The sequence below is a fragment of the Pristiophorus japonicus genome, chromosome 6 (assembly GCF_044704955.1).
Source record: "Pristiophorus japonicus isolate sPriJap1 chromosome 6, sPriJap1.hap1, whole genome shotgun sequence".
In the NCBI taxonomy this organism is placed as follows: domain Eukaryota; kingdom Metazoa; phylum Chordata; class Chondrichthyes; family Pristiophoridae; genus Pristiophorus; species Pristiophorus japonicus.
This window is the reverse complement of record NC_091982.1, coordinates 606880-629580: the sequence shown is the minus strand read 5'-3', so window position 1 is coordinate 629580 and position 22701 is coordinate 606880. Positions and strand designations below refer to the sequence as shown.

General features: G+C 45.6%; 1 protein-coding gene and 1 pseudogene across 1 annotated transcript in view; one reads left to right on the top strand and one right to left on the bottom strand.

The window, feature by feature from the left end:
* The window catches only part of LOC139265517 (sushi repeat-containing protein SRPX2-like), a 165059-nt gene that overhangs the window by 79727 nt on the left and 62631 nt on the right, over positions 1 to 22701 (top strand). The window contains 1 exon segment of the mRNA XM_070882534.1: positions 15888 to 15971. Within this exon segment, the coding sequence (XP_070738635.1) occupies positions 15888 to 15971 (84 nt within the window).
* On the bottom strand, positions 12078 to 12280 carry LOC139266396 (U2 spliceosomal RNA; annotated as a pseudogene).

Below are 22701 nucleotides of genomic sequence, written 5' to 3'. Positions count from 1 at the left end.
CACAAGGGGTCCCATCAGGGTGAGGTAGGGTATTGTACCATGCAGCAAGCAACTTACACACAATCATAAGACATTGACTGGTAGGTGCTTGGACTTTCAGGGAGAGATGACTTTAAAGGAAGGCCTTCACTTACCGATGCTGCTCCCAGTGGGATCCACCTGACCGCAGTCACAAGGAAGGCAACTGTGATATATTCACAGAGCACAGCACACACAGCTTCCTAACATGGCAGGCAGCTCTCTCGGAAGTCTCCGGAATTGCCTGGTTCTGTTTATTATTAACTCTGCAATTGCAGTACCCAATACGTCCACATCCACAGTGTGGAGCTACAAACATTACAAGCTTACAGACATTACACTTCTCCCTCCTTAATGAAGAAGCCATCATAACAAACATCATACATAACTTTCATGTTTATACGTAACACAGGATATAAACTTATTTTTTTCCCATATTTACAAATTTAACTTTACCACTTGTTTTCTGTTTCGAAGAGGATACCTTCACTCTCGAACAGAACCTTCCAAACCTGGTGTCGAATCTAAACTCATTTGAGGCTCATCCTGAGGAACATTTTCCTTCACGGAATTTCCTTGATTTTCATTTGAACTCACTCTAACTTCAGGCTCTTTGTTTTCCTGACTCGGACTCAGACTTTCATTCTGATTCTCTCCTGGATTTGTTTCCAGTACATTGAATTTAGGATTTGCTACTGGTGTATCAAAACTATCTGATGAGTCAGAAATAATTGAATCATTCCCACCTTCAACTCCTTCCATGTCTGTAGGTAAAATATGATCAATATGAACAAACCTAACCTATCCATTATCAAACATCTTTACCAAATATGTGCGAGGACCACATATCTTCACCACTCTTCCTAGTAACCACTTTAACCATTTATGGTGATGGTTCTTCACTCTCACCTTCTGGTTTAATGTCACTCTTCTCTCTTTTACTCTACCTCTATCCTGATTCTCTTTCTGTCTTAATTGTGTCTCTTCTCTGGACTGTGCCAAATTTGGTTTTAACAACGAGAATCTGGTTCGAGGCTGTCTTTGAGAAACAATTCTGCTGGTGTTCTACCATAGTTGTATGAGGAGTATTTCGATATATAATTTAAAAATTAGCCAATTTGTGATCCAATGACAAATGTTGTTTCCTTGGATTTGGATCTAACATTTGTTTTATGAGGGCACGTTTTACAATTTGTACAGTGCGCTCTGCTGCACCATTCGAAGCAGGATGGTATGGTGGGACCTTGGTATGTTTCACATCATTTTTGCTCGTGAATTGTGCAAATTCTTCTGAACGAAATTGTGGTCCATTATCCGAGACAATCTCTTCAGGGAGGCCAAATGCAGAAAATAATTTTTGTAAAATGTCCAATGTTTTACTTGTTGTTATTTTCCATATTGGAAACACCTCAACCCACTTCGAATGGCTATCAATCACAATGAACAATTGTTGTCCTTCTAACTCGGTAACATCAATATGTAGCCTTTGTCACACCCTGGGAGGCCATCCATTTGCAATATACTCATACACCTTTGACATCACTGGGTCACGTTTGGTTGCTCTGCCAATCTCTTCAGCTGTGACTGGCAGTTCATCAATGTATGAAAAATAAAACACTTTTTCCCTATTGGGTGTAACTTTTGATGGGGAAGGCAATCTAGTCATTGCATCAGCATTACTGTGATCAGCTGATCGTCTGTATTCAATATCATATGTATATGCTGACAAAATCAAAGCCCATCTCTGCATTCGGGCTACAGCTAATGTTGGAACTGGGGACTTTGGATGGAGGATTGCTATTAGGGGCTTATGGTCTGTAACGATGGTAAACTTATGACCATACAAGTATTTGTGAAACTTCTTGACCCCAAAAATTAATGCCAAAGCTTCCCTTTCAATTTGCACATAATTACTCTCACTGGCACTGAGAGTGCGTGAAGCAAAAGCAATTGGTCTCTCCTCCCCACTAGCTGATACATGAGAGATCACTGCCCCCACTCCATATGGAGAGGCATCACGTGCTAGCTTAATCTCCTTAGGTATGTCATAGTAAACTAACATGGTGCTCTCTACCAATTTGTTTTTACACTCCTTGAATGCTGTATCGCATTCTTTTGACCACTTCCAATGGACCTGTTTTTTCAAAAGTTCATTCAGTGGATGTAATACTGTAGCCAAATTTGATAGGAACTTCCTATAATAGTTCAAAAGACCCAAGAATGAACAAAATTCAGTGACATTCCTGGGAGTGGGTGCATTTCTAATTGCATCCAATTTTTCCATGGTTGGATGTAAACCATCTTTGTCTACTCTGTACCCTAAGTACTCCACTGAGTTTTTAAACAACTCACACTTGCGAGCAGACACTCGTACTCTGTGCTCCTCTAGCCGTTTGAGGACTTCATTCAATATGTTATTATGAATTTGCCTATTTAGTGCTGAAATTAGAATGTCATCCAAATAACATACTACCCCTTCAATACCTTGCAAAATCTGGTTCATCACCCCTTGGAATATGGCAGGGGCGGAAGACACTCCAAACGGTAGCCTATTAAATTGATATAAGCCAAGATGAGTATTTATAGTCAAACATGACTTGGAGTCCTCATCTAGTTCAAACTGTAAGTAGGCATTCGTAAGATCCAGTTTTGAGAAGATCTGACCACCTGTCAGTGTTGTGAACAAATCTTCTATATTCGGCAATGTATTGGGGACATTACCCTCTAGAACCTGGTTTACGGTTACTTTATAATCACCACACAATCTTACCTTACCATCGGACTTAGGTACAACAATAATGGGTGTAGCCCAATTACATCGATTTATCTTACAAATAATGTTCTCGGTCTCTAGTCTTTTGAGTTGTTGCTCAACTTTCTCCTTGAGGGCATATAGTATGGAATGTGGCTTGTAGTAAACCGATCTAGCGTCCTTCTGTACCCTGACACTCGCCTTGAAGCTGAGGATCGGACTGCCCGTTTCGCAGAATACCTTCGGATACTGCTTGATAACTTCATCCGTTAATGAAAATCTCTCTTCCACACAGAAAATCTTACTCCAATCCAGCTTCAGTGAGCTCAACCAATTTCTTCCTGGTAAGGCAGACTTGTCTCCTTTCACTATTATTAGAGGCAAGTTCTGAAATTGATCTTTATATTTCACCGGTACGGTGATACGACCTGCCACAGGAATTTTCTCTCCCGAGTAGCCTCGCAGCTCTATCTTGGATTTCTCCTGTTGAAAATCATGCAATTTGTCGAGGTACAGTGACTCCGGTGCTACACTCATGGTTGCCCCCGTGTCAATTTCCATTGGTATCTTGAATCCCGCAACATCTGTGTGGATTTTGATGCTTCCCGAATCGCTGTCCGTTAACCTCGTGCTCCTGATGACGTGTAACCCTAACATCTCCTCGTCCTGTTGTTGTTCTTCCATGCTATGTAGTCTCTGGGGATTTCTACTCATAGCTTTGAACACTGGACTCATAGCTTTAAAAACTGGTTTACCCTTCAGTCGGCATGCCTTCACAAGATGCCCAGTCTTTCTGCAGAAGAAACACTCTGCCTTCACATATGGACAACTTTGAACAATGTGTTGTCCCAGACACCTATAGCACGACTTTGACGCTCTGTTAGAAATTCCAGTTTCTGAGACTTTCGGCCCCCACCATCTTTTACTTTGAACCTGCAGGTGATTTACCTCGGTTGACTGACGACCATAATTATTATTTAATTCTCGGAAATATTGTTCGGCCATGCCCATTGATCTCACTGTGTGACAAGCAATCTCAAAAGTCAAGTCATCCGTCATCAATAACTTCCTTCTGATCACATCATTTATCACCCCACAAACAAAATGATCCCGTAATGCTCAGTTTTGAAAGTTTCCAAAATTACAATGCATCGATAGCTTTTTTAATGCTATGATGTAATCAGTGATATTTTCATCAGTTTTTTGATTCTGAATCCCGAAATGATAGCTTTCAGCAATTTCTAACGGTTTGGGGTTATAGTGCTGCTCCAGCTTTGTTAAAATCTCTTTAAGCGTTGTGTCCTTGGCTAGGATAGATTGGCGAATGATACTTAAGGGGTTGACTGTGGATGGGCAATGGCAGACATTTAGAGACCGCATGGATGAACTACAACAATTGTACATTTCTGTCTGGCGTAAAAATAAAAAAGGGAAGGTGGCTCAACCGTGGCTATCAAGGGAAATCAGGGATAGTATTAAAGCCAAGGAGGTGGCATACAAATTGGCCAGAAATAGCAGTGAACCCGGGGACTGGGAGAAATTTAGAACTCAGCAGAGGAGGACAAAGGGTTTGATTAGGGCAGGGAAAATGGAGTACGAGAAGAAGCTTGCAGGGAACATTAAGACGGATTGCAAAAGTTTCCATAGATATGTAAAGAGAAAAAGGTTAGTAAAGATAAACGTAGGTCCCCTGCAGTCAGAATCAGGGGAAGTCATAACAGGGAACAAAGAAATGGCAGACCAATTGAACAAGTACTTTGGTTCGGTATTCACTAAGGAGGACACAAACAACCTTCCGGATATAAAAGGAGTCAAAGGGTCTAGTAAGAAGGAGGAACTGAGGGAAATCCTTATTAGTTGGGAAATTGTGTTGGGGAAATTGATGGGATTGAAGGCCGATAAATCCCCAGGGACTGATGGACTGCATCCCAGAGTACTTAAGGAGATGGCCTTGGAAATAGCGGATGCATTGACAGTCATTTTCCAACATTCCATTGACTCTGGATCAGTTCTTATGGAGTGGAGGGTAGCCAATGTAACCCCACTTTTTAAAAAAGGAGGGAGAGAGAAAACACGGAATTATAGACCAGTCAGCCTGACATCGGTAGTGGTTTAAAAAAAGGAATCAATTATTAAGGATGTCATAGCAGCGCATTTAGAAAGAGGTGACATGATAGGTCCAAGTCAGCATGGATTTGTGAAAGGGAAATCATGCTTGAAAAATCTTCTGGAATTTTTTGAGGATGTTTCCAGCAGAGTGGACAAGGGAGAACCAGTTGATGTGGTATATTTGGACTTTCAGAAGGCTTTCGACAAGGTCCCACACAAAAGATTAATGTGCAAAGTTAAGGCACATGGGATTGGGGGTAGTGTGCTGACATGGATTGAGAACTGGTTGTCAGACAGGAAGCAAAGAGTAGGAGTAAATAGGGACTTTTCAGAATGGCAGGCAGTGACTAGTGGGGTACCGCAAGGTTCTGTGCTGGGGCCCCAGCTGTTAACACTGTACATTAATGATTTAGACGAGGGGATTAAATGTAGTATCTCCAAATTTGCGGATGGCACTAAGTTAGGTGGCAGTGTGAGCTACGAGGAGGATGCTATGAGGCTGCAGAGTGACTTGGATAGGTTAGGTGAGTGGGCAAATGCATGGCAGATGAAGTATAATGTGGATAATTGTGAAGTTATCCACTTTGGTGGTAAAAAAAGAGAGACAGACTATTATCTGAATGGTGACAGATTAGGAAAAGGGGAGGTGCAACGAGACCTGGGTGTCATGGTACATCAGTCATTGAAGGTTGGCATGCAGGTACAGCAGGCGGTTAAGAAAGCAAATGGCATGTTGGCCTTCATAGCGAGGGGATTTGAGTACAGGAGCAGGGAGGTGTTGCTACAGTTGTACAGGGCCTTGGTGAGGCCACACCTGGAGTATTGTGTACAGTTTTGGTCTCCTAACTTGAGGAAGGACATTCTTGCTATTGAGGGAGTGCAGTGAAGGTTCACCAGACTGATTCCCAGGATGGCGGGACTGACCTATCAAGAAAGACTGAATCAACTGGGCTTGTATTCACTGGAGTTCAGAAGAATGAGAGGGGACCTCATAGAAACGTTTAAAATTCTGATGGGTTTAGACAGGTTAGATGAAGGAAGAATGTTCCCAATGTTGGGGAAGTCCATAATCAGGGGTCACAGTCTAAGGATAAGGGATAAGCCATTTAGGACCGAGATGAGGAGAAACTTCTTCACCCAGAGAGTGGTGAACCTGTGGAATTCTCTACCACAGAAAGTTGTTGAGGCCAATTCACTAAATATCTTCAAAAAGGAGTTAGATGTAGTCCTTACTACTAGGGGGATCAAGGAGTATGGCGAGAAAGCAGGAATGGGGTACTGAAGTTGCATGTTCAGCCATGAACTCATTGAATGGTGGTGCAGGCTAGAAGGGCCGAATGGCCTACTCCTGCACCTATTTTCTATGTTTCTATGTTACTATGTTTCTATGTCCTTTGGCTCGTCAGGCACAAGCAGATTTACAAGGGTTTCGTATAATGCCGGACCTGCCTCCGATAAGAAGATCGCTTTCTTACGTTCCAACACAGCCCAGTTCTGGATTGCATTGTCTGGAACTTCGATTATGTTATTTGCAGTGAAATACATTTCTAGCTGATCCACATATGCTTTAAAACATTCCTGGTCGTGTCTATATTCACCCAAATATCCCAATACACCTGCCATTTTAATCTCTAGCTGTTCACACAGTGTGCTGTATTTTACCTCGGATTTTGTAGCTTTTTTCCAAAGACAGAAACTACCAAAGACAGAAACTACCAAAGACTCTCTGTCGGCTGGCTGAATCCTTCACCAACAAAATTTAAGCATTAAATCATCCGAAAAATCCCATCTTCCGTCGCCAAATGTGATATATTCACAGAACACAGCACACACAGCTTCCTAACATGGCAGGCTGCTCTGTCAGAAGTCTCCTGGTTCTGTTTAATGATTAACCCTGCAGTTGCAGTACACAATACGTCCACATCCACAGTGTGGCGCTACAAACATTACAAGCTTACAGACATGACAGCAACTTGTGGGCCCACTAGCCGCTACACCCTCTCCTGGATGTCACTGAGCTGCAGGATATCAGCCTCACCCCCACCAGTCCTCTGTTGCTCCAAACGGTTGTGGGAGACCTTGGCCTGCAAAGCACAGAAGGGTTGCTGAGTAGCAATGTCATGTGACCTCGGCAATTAGTGCAAGTGTGGCTCCATTACATGCAGGTGTAACTCTCACCTGAAAGGGACCCTCCATTGAGAGTATGCACACATAATGCCTCAGCAATCAAATATTGCTTCACTGATTATACACTCAGGGTGGGAAATAAGAGAGGGTGAAGGAGAGGCACGCAGATAGAATGTGAGGAGTTGGGGGAGCATGTACTCGCTTTCACCAGTCGAATGATGTCGTTCAGCCTGTTGCGGCATTGGGTGGCGGTGCGGACATGAATGGAGGTCCCCGACACCTCCACAGCTATTGCTCTCCATGCATTGACAAAGACAGCGCAACTGGGCCTTCCTGTGTCCGGATAGAGAATGCGTCTCCTTCCCTTCACAGCTTGAACCAGGGTCTCAAGTTCTGTATCTGCGAAGCGGCTGGCCCTCCTGCATTAGCCATTCCTTCACAAGCAACAGAATCAAACTCAATGCTCAGGGCTTAGCTGCAAAACCTGCCCTTTCTGAACGCCAGAGAGCAGCTGCCTCATTATCAGTCAATGGCCATCAGCTGAATTTTGCGGCCTAATCGAGCACTTCACCCCCACATTGCTGCAAAGAGCCCATTCCCGCCACCAATACCGCTCCAGTCCTTTTTTTCAGTAAAATGGCTGAATTTCGCTCTAATGGCCGCCGTATCCATTGTGAGAGTAATAAGAACATAAGAAGATAAGAAATAGGAGCAGGAGTAGGCCATGCAGCCCCTCAAGCCTGCTCCTCCATTTAATACGATTATGGCTGATCCGATCATGGAATCAGCTCCACTTCCCCACCCGCTCCCCATAACCCCTTATCCCCTTATCGGTTGAGAAACTGTCTATTTCTGTCTTAAATATATTGAATGACCCAGCTTCCACAGCTCTCTGAGGCAGCAAATTCCACAGATTTACAACCCTCTGAGAGAAGAAATTCCTCCTCGACTCAGTTTTAAATGGGCGGCCCCTTATTCCAAGATTATGCCCCCTAGTTCTAGTCTCCCCCATCAGTGGAAACATCCTCTCTGCATCCACCTTATGAAACCCCTCATAATCTTATATGTTTCGATTAGATCACCTCTCATTCTTCTGAATTCCAATGAGTAGAGGCCCAACCTACTCAATCTTTCCTCATAAGTCAACCCCCTCATCTCTGGAATCAACCGAGTGAACCTTCTCTGAACTGCCTCCAAAGCAAGTACATCTTTTCGTAAATACTGAAACCAAAACTGTACACAGTTTTCCAGGTGTGGCCTCACCAATACTCTGTATACTGTAGCAAGACTTCCCTGCTTTTATACTCCATCCCCTTTGCAATAAAGGTCAAGATTCCATTGGCCTTCCTGATCACTTGCTCTACCTGCGTACTAACCTTGTGTGTTTCATGCACCAGGACCCCCAGGTCCTGCTGTACTGCAGCACTTTGCAATTTTTCTCCATCTAAATAATAACTTGCTCTTCGATTTTTTTTCTGCCAAAGTACATAACCTCACTCTTTCCAACATTATACTCCATCTGCCAATTTTTTTGCCCACTCACTTAGCCTGTCTATGCCCTTTTGCAGGTTTTTTGTGTCCTCCTCACACATTGCTTTTCCTCCCATCTTTGTATCGTCAGCAAACTTGGTTATTTTACACTCGATCCCTTCATCCAAAGTCATTCATATAGATCGTAAATAGTTGGGGTCCCAGCACTGATCCCTGCGGCACCCCACTAGTTACTGATTGCTAACCCAAGAATGAACCATTTATCCCGACGCTCTGTCTTCTGTTAGTTGGTCAATCCTCTATCCATGCTAATATATTACCCCCAACCCCGTGAACTTTTATCTTGTGCAGTAACCTTTTATGTGGCACCTTGTCAAATGCCTTCTGGAAATCCAGATACACCACATCCACTGTCTCCCCTTTATCCACGCTAAAAAGCGATAGTTGTGCAGGCGGTGGGCAATTTCGGCCCCTTATATTGCAAAATTGAGGAATACAGGTGGTTGCCATGCTGTTTATTATAGTGTCACTGTGCAGTGATATCAACACTGGAGACATGGTATAAGTGAGATTTATAATCCATAAAATGACTGATTGCAGACCCTTTGAAACTTACTGGGGAGGGGGGGAGCGAGGAGTTGGGGAGGGAATGAGGGAGGGGAAGAACTTGTACACTACTTGTAGTAAAATAATAAACATTTTAGAAACCAATTGTTTCTGATTTTGCTACATAGCAAACAGAGGAACTTTTCCCGCAGGGAGTGGTGTCAGATATTTCAAAGCAGATCCCAATTTTAAACCAAAAGTAAGTCTGACTTTAAATGAATGAAATGTGTTAAGGTTGAAATGTTTGTGTCTTTAAAAAGCCCTTCTATACTTAGCCTCTTCTTTAGATCTGGTCTTAGGAGAGAAGGCTCCATGTGCCATTGTGCCCCATTTGAATTTGTCCTCAGGTGCCAGTGTCTGTAGACCAGCTGGAATCCACTGTGTAATATGGAAACTTGGATACAGAAGATAGAAATGTGAGATAGCCTGTCAGTGTTTCGCCTGGGCAATAAAAGGTACTTAATCCAACGGAAGATTCGTAGATCCATATTTCTCACGGGTCTATGATGCTACCTCTTTCTACAGGCCACATTGCTAGTACTTATGGGTCGAGTCGATGGAAAGAGTTATGCATCTACCAAGAGCTACAGTCCACTCAAGTAAAAGTGCCAGGAGTCACCTATTTAGAACTTGGCTCTTGAACAGCTGCTATGAAAGTTACAAATAAGTAACAGAACTGTGCTTATTTTTCAGAAATGTTTTGTTCCCATGACCTCTTTACATTACAGTGCTGTTGTTGACAGAGCCTTGACATTGGCAGCAGTGTTGTAAAACAGATACAATGTTGTACTGCCTCCCAAGGTGCCAAACACCACCTCAAATAGATGGCTTTACAAATGCTGCTGCTGGTGACGTCAGCTGTTATTTTGTTCTGGCTACGGTAGTGGAGGGGGTGGCTGAGCATTCAGCCTGGTTATTTTGACCGTTGATGTAATTTCCTGGTGACCTTGTGGACCTTCTCACTCAAATCTGAATTTCAAACAACTGCACGTGTACAAGTGTGTGTGTGTGGGGTGTTGTCTGGTGCTGTGGGTGTTGTGGAATCCACCTCATAATGTAAATGGGACAGTTTCTGCAGCATTTTGGGCTCCAGGATATTAAATACATCTTCAATTTGTTGTGGTTTTATGGAATAAAAAGAACAATTAATTTGTTTTAAATAATCAGGGTATCTTGCAACCATGGAAGCCATCACCATATTTAATGAATCTGTAGAGATGCCACTGGATTTAACTGACTAAAATTGAAAATCTTAGTTTACCAGCACAGATAATTTTTTTTATTTGTTCACAGGATGTGGGCGTCGGTGGCGAGGTCAGCATTTATTGCCCATCCCTAATTACCCTTGAGAAGGTGGTGGCGAGCTGCCTTCTCAAACCGCTGCAGTCCGTGTGGTGAAGGTGCTCCCACAGTGCTGGCTTTGTCATAGTGGTTTGGTACAACTGAATTTCAGAGGGCAGTTAAGAGTCAACCACATAGCTGTGGGTCTGGAGTCACATATAGGCCAGACCGGGTAAGGGCGGCAGATTTCCTTCCCTAAGTAAACCAGGTGGGTTTTTCTGACAATCCGGTAGTTACATGGTCACCATTACTGAGACTAGCTTTTTAATTCAAGCTATATGTAATGAACTGAATTTAAATTCCCCAGCTGCTGTGGTGGGGATTGGGAAGCTTCCTGCTGCTTGACTAGCTAGGTTTACCTTATTCTTTCGTACATTGGCTTGTAGAGTTATCTGGAGCTCAGTGGAGAGTAGCTGCATTTATCCTGCCAACATGTTCCATGGACACATGAGATATATGTTATGTTCAGAATAACTCCACAAGACTGTATGCTGTAAGCTCAAACTGTTGTGCCCTTGGTCTCTTTAATGTAACTCCAGAGTGAGGAAGCAGCATGGTAGACTGCCTTTTATACCTGCTGGCCCAGGGTGTGAAGGTGACCCTTGGGTCTCCCACAGGTGTGCCCTCTGGTGGCAAGTCTTACACTTTGGTAGTGTTTACAAACATAACATCTTAGATACAAGTTATTTACAGGTTGAGGCGATCCGGGGCTCTGCGTTCCCGGGTTGATCGCCTGAGTTGAAGTCCTGGCCTGGGTGAGTCGGTCGGATTATTGCTGTGCTGCGGTGTGGCTGGTCTGATCGGACTGTCGGGCATGGTGGGTTCATCCTCGTGGTTGACCGTGAGGCCGATTGCTGGTTGGGTGTGTGTGGGTGGATCAGCAATGGTAATGTGCTCTTCAAACTGTTCCTGGTTGTCAGTGAATCGCAGTTTGGTCTGATCCAAGTGCTTTTTGCATGTTTGTCCATTCAAAAGTTTGACAACAAATATTCTATTCCCCTCCTTGGCTAACATAGCGCCAGCAACCCATTTGGGACCATGACCGTAATTAAGAACAAACACAGGGTCATTAACCTCAATGTCATGTGATACAGCCGCGCGATCGTGGTATACGTTATGCCAGTGATGCTGGGTTCCTAAATGATCAACAAAGGCAGACATCGATGTGGAGATTCAACATCGCCTCCAGTGCGCCAGTGCAGCCTTCGGCTGTATGAGAAAAAGAGTTTGAAGACCAGGCCCTCAAATCTACCACCAAGCTCATGGCCTACAGGGCTGTAGTAATACCCGCCCTCCTGTATGGATCTGAGGCATGGACGATGTATAGAAGGCACCTCAAGTTGCCTCTGCAAGATCCTGCAAATCCCCTGGGAGGACAGGCGCACCAACATCAGTGTCCTCGACCAGGCCAACATCCCCAGCATTGAAGCACTGACCACACTCGATCAGCTTCGCTGGGCAGACCACATAATTCGCATGCCAGATACGAGACTCCCTAAGCAAATTTTTTTTTTTTTTTTTTTGAAATTCGTAGCCAATCGTTCCAATTCTTTGTCAAATCACAAACGCCAGAGGTCACCTTGGGCCCATTCAAGGATCACTCTGCGCCAATGCTCTTAGCCAAAAGGCCTAGAGCCACTGCACCGTTCCTGGAAGTACTGCAATACCAGGTTCGTGCCATGGAGGTGGATGGGTCAAGCCACCCCACCCACCTCCTATTTCCAAAAAAGCAAGCATATACCTTCCTGATCCAGGGAGAACCACCTTGGGGTTATGGTGGTTACTCCCCTGTCAGGTCAGTTACGCATGATCTTAGCCAAAAGGCTGAGACTCCCTAAGCAAATGCTTTATGTGGAGCTCCTTCGTGGTAAATGAGCCAAAGGAGAGGACATCGGAAACGTTATAAGGATGCCCTCAAAGCCTCCCTGGTAAAGTGCGACATCACCACTGACACCTGGGAGACTCTGGCCATAGACTGCCCGAGGTGGAGAAAGTCCATCCGGGAGGGCGCTGAGCTCTTCGAGTCTCAACGCAAGGAGCGTGAAGATGCCAAGCGCAGGCAGCAAAAGGAGCACGCGCCAAACCAGCCCCACCCACCCCTTCCCCCGACAAATGTCTGTGCCACCTGTAACAGGGTCTGTGGCTCTCATATCGGACTATTCAACCATCAAAGAACTCACTTTGGAAATGGAAGCAAGTCTTCCTCGATTCCGAGGGACTGCCTATGATGATGAAATGATCATTGAGATCTGGGTGGACTAAGGAGAGCCTGGTTTTGAGTGCTCTCTTCATTAGCAATTCTACAGGAGGAACCCCGGTAAGCGAGTGGGGTCGCGTGCGGTAGCTGAGCAGAATCCGAGATAGCCGGGTCTGCAGGGAACCATCCGTCACACGTTTCCAGCTCTGCTTGATGGTTTGGACTGCCTGTTCCGCTTGACCATTGGATGCGGGCTTAAACGGCGCAGACCTGACATGCTTGATGCCATTGCGCGTCATGAACTCGTTGAATTCTGAGCTGGTGAAACATGGTCCATTGTCACTAACAAGGACGTCGGGCAAACCATGGGTGGAGAACATGGCCCGGAGGCTTTCAATGGTGGCAGTGGACGTACATGACGACATTATTATACATTCAATCCATTTAGAGTAAGCATCCACTGCTACTAGGAACATCTTTCCTAGAAAGGGGCCAGCGAAATCTACGTGGACCCTGGACCACGGTTTGGAGGGCCATGACCACAGACTCAGTGGGGCCTCCCTTGGTGCATTGCTCAACTGTGAGCAAGTGTTACGCTGACGTACGCATGACTCCAATTCCGAGTCAATGCCAGGCCGTGTGACCTGGCGATAGCCTTCATCATGACTATGCCTGGTTGGGAACTGTGAAGGTCGCTTATAAACGTTTCCCTGCCTTTTTTTGGCAAAACTACATGATTCCCCCATAGGAGACAGTCTGAATGGATGGACCTTTCATCGGTGGAACGGCTTAATTTCATCTTGCATTTCCCCTGGGACCGCCGACCAGTTTCCATTGAGGATACAGCTTTTTATTAGTGATAGCACAGGGTCTTGGCTAGTCCAGGTCCTGATCTGGCGAGACATGACGGGTGACCCCTCGCTTGCAAAAACATTACAAGAAGCAAGTCTGCGGGCTGTGCCATTTCCACCCCGGTGGTGGGCAATGGTAGCCGACTGAGGGCATCAGCACAGTTCTCAGTGCCTGGTCTGTGGTAGATTACATAGTCATACGCAGATAACGTTAGTGCCCATCTCTGGATGCGGGATGAAGCATTGGTGTTAATACCTTTGCTTTCTGAGAACAGCGAAACGAGCGGCTTGTGGTCAGTTTCGAGCTCAAATCGGAGTCCAAATAGATATTGGTGCATTTTCTTAACCTCATATACGCATGCTAATACTTCTTTCTGAACCATACTGAAGGCTCTTTCAGCCTTAGATAAGCTTCCGGATGCATATGCAAACGGTTGCAGTTTGCCTGACCCATTGGCTTGCTGTAACACACAACCAACCCCGTACGAAGATGCATCACAAGCTAGTACTAAACGTTTACACGGGTCATACAATACAAGTAACTTGTTAAAACATAGCAGGTTTCTGGCTGTCTCTTGAGATTTACCCCAAACCCAGTCATTACCTTTGCGTAGCAATAAATGCAATTGTTCCAGCAAAGTGCTCAACCCCGGTAGAAAGTTACCAAAATAGTTGAGGAGTCCCAGGAACGAACGCAGCTCCGTCACATTCTGTGGTCTGGGTGCATTTTTGATCGCCTCTGTCTTGGAATCTGTGGGTCTGATGCCATCTGCCCGCAGAAATTCTTTCTCCCCAGAAATTCAACCTTTGGTGCCAGGAAAACACACTTGGAGCGTTTCAGCCTGAGTCCCACTCTGTCCAGTCGCTTGAGAACCTCTTCCAGGTTGTGCAAGTGTTCGGTGGTGTTGCGGCCAGTGATCAAGATATCATCTTGAAACACCACGGTGCGCGGAACCGATTTCAGCAGACTCTCCATGTTCCTCTGGAAGATGGCCACCGCCGAGCGAATCCCAAAGGGGCATCTGTGGTATATGAACAGTCCTCTCTGCGTGTTGATGTACGTCAATTTTTTCAAAGGTTCAGCCGGCTCCTGTGTCATGTAAGCAGAGGTTACATCCAGCTTGGTGAACGACATCCCCCCTGCTAGCGGTGCAAAAAAGTCATCCGCTTTGGGTAGCGGGTACTGGTCCTGTAACGAGACTCGGTTGATCGTTACCTTGTAGTCCCCGCAGATTCTGACTGTCCCGTCGCTTTTCAACACCGGAACAATTGGACTGGCCCACTCGTTGAACTCGACTGGTGATATGCTCCCCTCTTGTTGAGGTCTGTCCAGCTCGATCTCGACTTTCTCTCACATCATGTATGGAACCGCTCAGGCCTTGTGATGAATGGGTCGTGCATCAGGGACTAGATGGATCTGCACTTTGGCGCCTGTGAAGTTGCCAATGCCTGGCTCAAATAACACCAGGAATTTGTTCAGCCCTTGGGCGCACGAGGCGTCAGCCACCGAAGACAGTGTTTGATGTCGTCCCAGTTCCATCGGATCTTTCCGAGCCAGCTTCTGCCGAACAGCGTTGGGCCATCGCCTGGTACAATCCATAGTGGTAAATCATGGTCAGCTCCATCATACGATACCTTCACTGCTGCACTGCCAATGACTGGTATGAGCTCTTTGGTGCAATTGTGCAGCTTGATGTGGATCGAGCTTCTTTTTGGCCTTTGTGCCTTGTTGCCCCACAGTTTCTCAAAAGCTTTCTGGCTCATAATTGACTGACTCGCCCCCGTGTCTAATTCCATGGAAACTGGAATGCCGTTTAATTTGACTTTTAACATTATCGGAGGGCTTTTGGTGGTGAAGGTGTGTACCCCATACACTTCCTCTTCAGCCTCGGGTTGAGTAGCCTCTCTTATTCATTCAGCGTGATCCGCACCGGATCGGTCATCTTCTGCCATGTGGTGAGTCGCAGCAGTCTGCACTTTTGCTGGAGGTGCCCCATTGTTCCACAGCCCTCGCACATGTAGTGCTTGAATCGACATTAATGGGCTCGATGATTACCCCCGCAGCGCTAACATGGTGCTAATGGATTTGCATTCACGCCCCACGGCGGACTCTGAGTTCATAATCTGTTACTCGTCGCCAATTGTTATGTTCGGAATAACTCCACAAGACTGTATACTGTAAGCTCAAACTGTTGTGCCCTTGGTCTCTTTAATGTAACTCCAGAGTGAGGAAGCAGCATGGTAGACTGCCTTTTATACCTGCTTGCCCAGGGTGTGCAGGTGACCCTGGGGTCTCCCACAGGTGCGCCCTCTGGTGGCAAGTCTTACATATTGGTAATGTTTACATACATAACAATATATAAGTGCGTCAATCACATTGCTCCTTGTTTTCTAGGGTCTGGATATTCTTACACTGGAAGCCATGATGTTGATTACAGAGTTCAATATACTGGAAGCAGTTACTACATAGATTATAAAGGTAAGCTGCTCATTTATAGAGACATGTATCTGTAATATCACCACTGATATTTCCGACTGCATCTCACTGCATAATCAAGTCAAATTATTTTGATACTAATCACAATGTTCTGCGATTTATATAATGCTCTTTATATAAGTGAAATCAAAATGGATGCTCCTGCATTTAACTTGTTATGAGAATCTTGAGAACTTATGAAGAAAAATTAGTTACAAATAGATACCTTTCTATTAATTTTCCTGTAATTCTCTCCCCTCCCCACCTAAAGGTGCTGATGCATTTCGGGGTTCTATTGGCACCAGTAATCCTTCTGTAACTCTCTCAAATGATCGTTCTTCACATACTTACAGAGACTGAGTGTTGGCTGGCTGAGTGCAGCTTCTTATTGTCCATTAGTCAGATATAATGCATTAAATAGTCTATGGCATTTGTAGGAGCTGCCAAATGAAAAGTGTAGGAGCTGAAAAGGAAATGAATGGGAAAGTAAACAGAGTCGAGATGTGTTCTGGTTAGCACATTACTTACAGTACTGTGTAATGGAACAGTCAATAAACAAAACTCCAGTGATAGAACACATGTGCTCATAAACAAGATCAAAAAGCAATTCTGGTCACATTGCACACAGGTGATTGGATGAGAATTCTATGCTGATCCACTTTCTAGTTTACAGTACACCAAAGCCTGGTACAGTGATTTTTTTATTCTGGCTTTATATCACTATAATGATGGAAGGCAGACACCAAAAGTTTGGTATAAGGCATTGACTGGGGTAACAATAGGCCGTATAGATCAGGGGACAATGTTCTTATATGTTGGTGACATAGACATAGTGGGAAACTCTCATTACTATTTCAAATAGAAAATATTCCGATGATATTGTCATTATTATTAACAGAGACCAGATAACCTACATTTGAGAAGGATCTAGAAGGACATTATGCTTTCAAGAGAGATTGGCAAAATAAATCAAATTAAAGTTTTTTTTCTGATTACTTTGATGTGGAGGCATGAAGTATTCAAATTTCAGTGGATTTTGCTCAGCAGCAAAGAAAACATCAGAATTTGAGGCACAATCTCACCAGTTGCTCCATTCTCTCAGTGGCCCCTGTTCAATTTTGAATGTTGCAAAAGAATCACAGAATTATAGAAATTTACCGCACGGCAGGAGGCCATTTCGGCCCATCATGTCCGTGCCGGCTAACAAGAGGCTATTCAGCCTAATCCCACTTTCCAGCTCTAGATCCGTAGCCCTGCAGGTTACAGCACTTCAGGTGCACACCAAGTACTTTTTAAATGTGCTGAGGGTTTCTGCCTCTACCACCCTTTCAGGCCGTGAGTTCCAGACCCCCACAACCCTCTGGGTGAAGACATTTCCCCTCAAATCCCCTCTGAACCTTCCACAGGTTGAGAGTCTGAAATCCGAAGTTCCGAAATTCGGAATGTTCCGGAATCCGGACATCGGGCCCATCCATGGCGAGGTCGTCCGGAAACCGGAAAATGTTCTGAAATCCAGAATCACCCGCCTTGGTCGCCCGACCTCCCCCTGGCCTCGGCCGCCTAACCTGCGCCCACCCGACCTCCCCCAGGATCAGCAGCCCGCTCTCCCCCCCGCCTCGGCCATCTGACCCCCGCCCCTTCCTTAACTCGGCTGCCTGACCTCTGGCCGCCCGACTTCCGGCCGCCCAACCTCTCCAGGCCTCGTCCCCCCACCTTGGCCGCCTGAACTCCGACCTCACCCAAACTCCGACCCTGCCTGATCTAGGCTGCCCCCCCCCCCCCCCCCGCCGCTTACCTAGGCCTCCTGACCTCCCCAGGCCTTGGCCCCCCACCTCGGCCGCCTGAACTCTGACCTCACCTGACCTCCGGCTGCCTGACCTCAGCCGCCCGACGCACCCCCCCTAACCTCGGCTGCCCGACCTCGGGCTACCCGACCTCCCCAGGCCTCGGCCCCCCCGCCTCGGCTGCCCGAACTCTGACCTCGCCCGAACTCCGACCTCGCCCGAACTCCGACCTTGCCCGAACTCCTGCTGCGCCCGACCTCTGACCGCCCGACCCCCCCCCCCGCCCCACTCCTTACCTCGGCCGCCCGACCTCCCCAGGCCTCGGCCCCCCCGCCTCGGCTGCCCGAACTCCGACCTCGCCCGAACTCCGACCTTGCCCGAACTCCTGCTGCGCCCGACCTCTGACCGCCCGACCCCCCCCCGCCCCACTCCTTACCTCGGCCGCCCGACCTCCCCAGGCCTCGGCCCCCCCTAACCTCGGCTGCCCGACCTCGGGCTACCCGACCTCCCCAGGCCTCAGCCCCCCCGCCTCGGCTGCCCGAACTCTGACCTCGCCCGAACTCCAACTCCGCCCGAACTCCGGCTGCCCCACCACCGCCCCCCCACCCTCTCCGAGCCCCCTATCTACCTCGGTCCGGGCGATTCCAGATTCGGGACATCAGAAAGCCGTTCTGAAATCCGGAAATACCCAAAATCCGGGACGGCCTCGGTCCAGAGGTTTCCGGATTTCATATGCTCCACCTGAACCAATTACTTTAAATTTATGCTCCCTGGTTGTTGACCCCTCTGCTAAGGGAAATAGGCCCTTTCTATCCATTATATCTATGCCCCTCATAATTTTATACACCTCAATGAGGTCTCCTCTCAGCCTCCTCTGTTCCAAGGAAAACAAACCCAGCCTTTCCAATCTGTCCTCATAGCTTAGATTCTCTACTCCCGGCAACATCCTCATTAATCTCCTCTGTACCCTCTCCAGTGCAATCACGTCCTTCCTGTAATGCGGCGACCAGAACTGCACACAGTACTCCAGCTGTGGCCTAACTGTTTTATACAGTTCAAGGTGAGAATACAGGCTGCACAATCTGATCAGTGCTGTGAGTGAGATGAAAATAATGCTGCCTCACTGACACCGGCCAGCTAACCCTTGTCTGTTGGCAATGTGCCTCCAGTGTCCTCCAAAACTCCAACTACTGTCACAGTGTACCCACCTGAAGTGGTTCGACTCACACAGTAAATGGAGTGATACTGGAGTAAACTGAGCACCAAATATCATATACTGATCAGGAGTGTTCATACTGGAGCCAAGCTAAACCAATACATCAGTATAAACCCTTCAGTTTAAAGTGGTCTTTATGTTGCATATCTATTAGAATGCCAGGTTAGGTTTCCAAAGGGGCCTCTAGTTTCTCTAGCCACGAGTCTCTGACCACAAAAATTGTTTTTGAGTAACTGCACTAGATAATGCATGTGCAGTAGCTTTAATACTGCAATTGTCATTTATCCAAATACAGTTGCTTTGGAGTTGCAACTGGTGCCGTGAAACTGGCCTGGAACATAAAATAATCAAATTCAGAAGACGAGCAGACTCTGGAAAGCTCTAAGGGACAACATGTCTTGACTTCCAAAAGGCATTTGGCAATATCCCTCATGAAAGCGTATTAGCTGAAGTCAAAACTGTAGGGATTCAGAATAAACCCTGGGAAGGGGTAAGAAAATGGGCGAAAGGTAGAAAGGGTTAGTGGAGTTATTCAAGGTGAGGGGTACTAAGTGGGGTGCCCTGGGCTTGGTGTTGAGACCATATATTTCTCATTTACATAAGTTACCTATCAAGAACTCAATGTAAAATGGTCAAATTTGCTGATGATACAAAATTGGAATGGGCAACGGTTTTGGAGGAAGCAGTTCAAAAATTAGAGTTGGACAAAATAAATACACGGGCAGATTAATGCTAGATGAAATTTAATGCAGATAAATGTAAAGTACAGCAGATAGGATGTAAAACGGAGGAACACATGTACTTTATGAATGGCATTGAAATAGCAAAGGATGAAATGGAAAGAGATCTAGGAGTTAGAACAGCAATCAACACCGCCAATAGACTATTGATCTATATCGTCAAAACAACAGAATATAAGTCAAAGGAAGTCATGATCAAACTGTATAGTGCCCTGATTAGATCACATCTTGAGGACTGTGCCAGTTCTAGGTATCATCATAAGAGGTATAAAATATAAAATCCAAGAAATAATGATGAGCTTACATGAACCATTGATAAGACCTCAGTTTGATATTAGGCTCCATACTAGTGAAAAGATGCTGAGGCTTGAGAGAGAGTACAATGAAGATTCACTGGAATGCTACCTAAAACAAATATGAAGAAATACTCGAAAATTGGATTTTTTAATGTTAGAACAATACAGATTACAGGGTGATAGATAGAAACAACCTGTTCCAATGGTTGAGAAAGAGGGGGCATAGATAAGGATTAACTACAAAACCTTTAAGCTTAAATAAAGGAGACTATGAAGATATGAGGACAGAGTTGGCTAAAGTGGACTGGGAAAATAGATTAAAGTGTAGGACGGTTGATGAACAGTGGTGTACATTTAAGGAGATATTTCACAACACTCAAGAAAATTATATTCCAGTGCGGAGGAAAGGGTGTAAGAGAAAAGATAGCCATCCATAGCTAACTAAAGAAATAAAGGATGATATTTAATTAAAAACAAGGGCATACAGGGCCCATACTTGCATCAATTTTATAGAGTAAGTTGTTTTTTCTGGCGTAAGTTAAAAAATGCCATTTTCCCCAAAGATTTGGCTCCAGAGTAAGTCAGTTAGGTATGATTTTTTTAGTTGTTTTTTTATCAAAAGGGGGCGTTCCCAGACACTTACGGCAGTTTTGTCCATTTATGCCAGCTAAAAGTTACTCCAAATCCACTTAGTTCATGTTATGTGGCCAGCTCTGAAAAACATTGTGGGCAGTTAACAAACCGGTGCAGGTAGGACCTGTACCAAGCACCAAGCAGCAAACATTCGATATAAAAGTTCAAATAACTACATAAAAATAGGGTAAACAATTGAACAACAATTAAAAAATTGTATTAAATCATATCTTTAGTTGGAATCGGCCAGGGATGGCAGCAGGCCGGGTCGGGAGAAGGGGAGGGAGAGGAAAGGCTGGGCTCAGCGGCATCTTTATAAAGTAGAACACAGACTGGTTTGTTGTTTGCCCCTCAGTTGACCTCCATAAAATGGGACTGCACATGGTCTTCAAAGGCAGCTTGTCTGTTCTCTGGAAAGGTCCTTTGGCACACTGAACACTCGTAAACAAAGTGCTTCACAACGTGCTGCTCGAAATCAAAGTCCTCCAGGTTGAGCGGGAAGATGACCTCACACGCTGGGCACTTTTGGCTGTCAATGCTCTCCTCTTCGGCGTCCTGACTCTGCACCGAGTCAATGCTCGCACCGGTCTGCGATCCTTCGATATCAGAGTGTGAGGCAGGCCACTTGGCCCGGGATAGGGACAGAATGCTTCATTCGCTCCCATACAGCGTCGGGCTGCGAGGAGCTCCTGCACATGCGCGCACACCCTAGTGCCATGTGCAGAGGTCCCGGCACTGTTTTCAGCGCCGGGACCTGGCTCCGCCCCCGAATCGAGTTGCCACGCTGTGCCACCATCGAGGAGAGGCTGGGGAGCGGCCAAAATGGGCCTGAAGATTTATGGCGTCCTAATCGCTCCACAAAAGCGGCGGACCGTTTGGTGAGTGTGCCAGAAATTTTTACTGCCCAAAATTGGGCCCACAAAGTGGCCAAAACTAGTGGGAGGACAGAGGACTGGGAAGCTTTTAAAAGTCAGCAAAGAACCACTAAAAGAATGATTAAGAAAGGGAAGATAGACTATGAAACTAAACAAGCGCAAAATATAAAAACAGATAGCAAGAGTTTCTATAGGTATATAAAAAGAAAAAGAGTGGCTAAAGCAAATGTTGATCCCTTAGAGGACGAGACCGGGGAATTAGTAATGGGGAACATGGAGATGGCAGAAACTCTGAACAAATATTTTGTATCAGTTTTTACGGTAGAGGACACTAACAATATTTCGACAGTGGATAGTCAAGGGGCTATGGGGGGGGGGGAACTTAACACAATCACAATCACTAAGGAGGTGGTACTCAGTAAGATAATGGGACTAAAGGCAGATAAATCCCCTGGACCTGATGGCTTGCATCCTTGGGTCTTAAGAGAAGTAGCAGCAGGGATAGTGGATGCATTGGTTGTAATTTACCAAAACTCCCTGGATTCTGGGGAGGTCCCAGCAAATTGGAAAACTGCAAATGTAACGCCCCTATTTAAAAAAGGAGGCAGACAAAAAGCAGGAAACTATAGACCAGTTAGCCTGACATCTGTAGTTGGGAAAATGTTGGAGTTCATTATTAAAGAAGCAGTAGCAGGATATTTGGAAAAGCAAAATTCTGTCAGGCAGAGTCAGCATGGATTTATGAAGGGAAAGTCATGTTTGACAAATTTGCTGGAGATCTTTGAGGATGTAACGAACAGGGTGGATAAAGGGGAACCAGTGGGTGTGGTGCCACATAAAATGTTACTGCACAAGATAAAAGTTCACGGGGTTGGGGGTAATATATTATAGAAGATTGGCTAACTAACAGAGAACAGAGAGTTGGGATAAATGGTTCATTCTCTGGTTGGAAACCTGTAGGTAGTGGGGTGCCACAGGGATCAGTGCTGGGACCCCAACTATTTACAATCTATATTAACAATTTGGAAGAAGGGACTGAGTGTAACGTAGCCAAGTTTGCTGATAATACAAAGATGGGAGGAAAAGCAATGTGTGAGGAGGACACAAAAAATCTGCAAAAGGACATAGACAGACTAAGTGAGTGGGCAAAAATTTGGCAGATGGAGTATAATGTTGGAAAGTGTGAGGT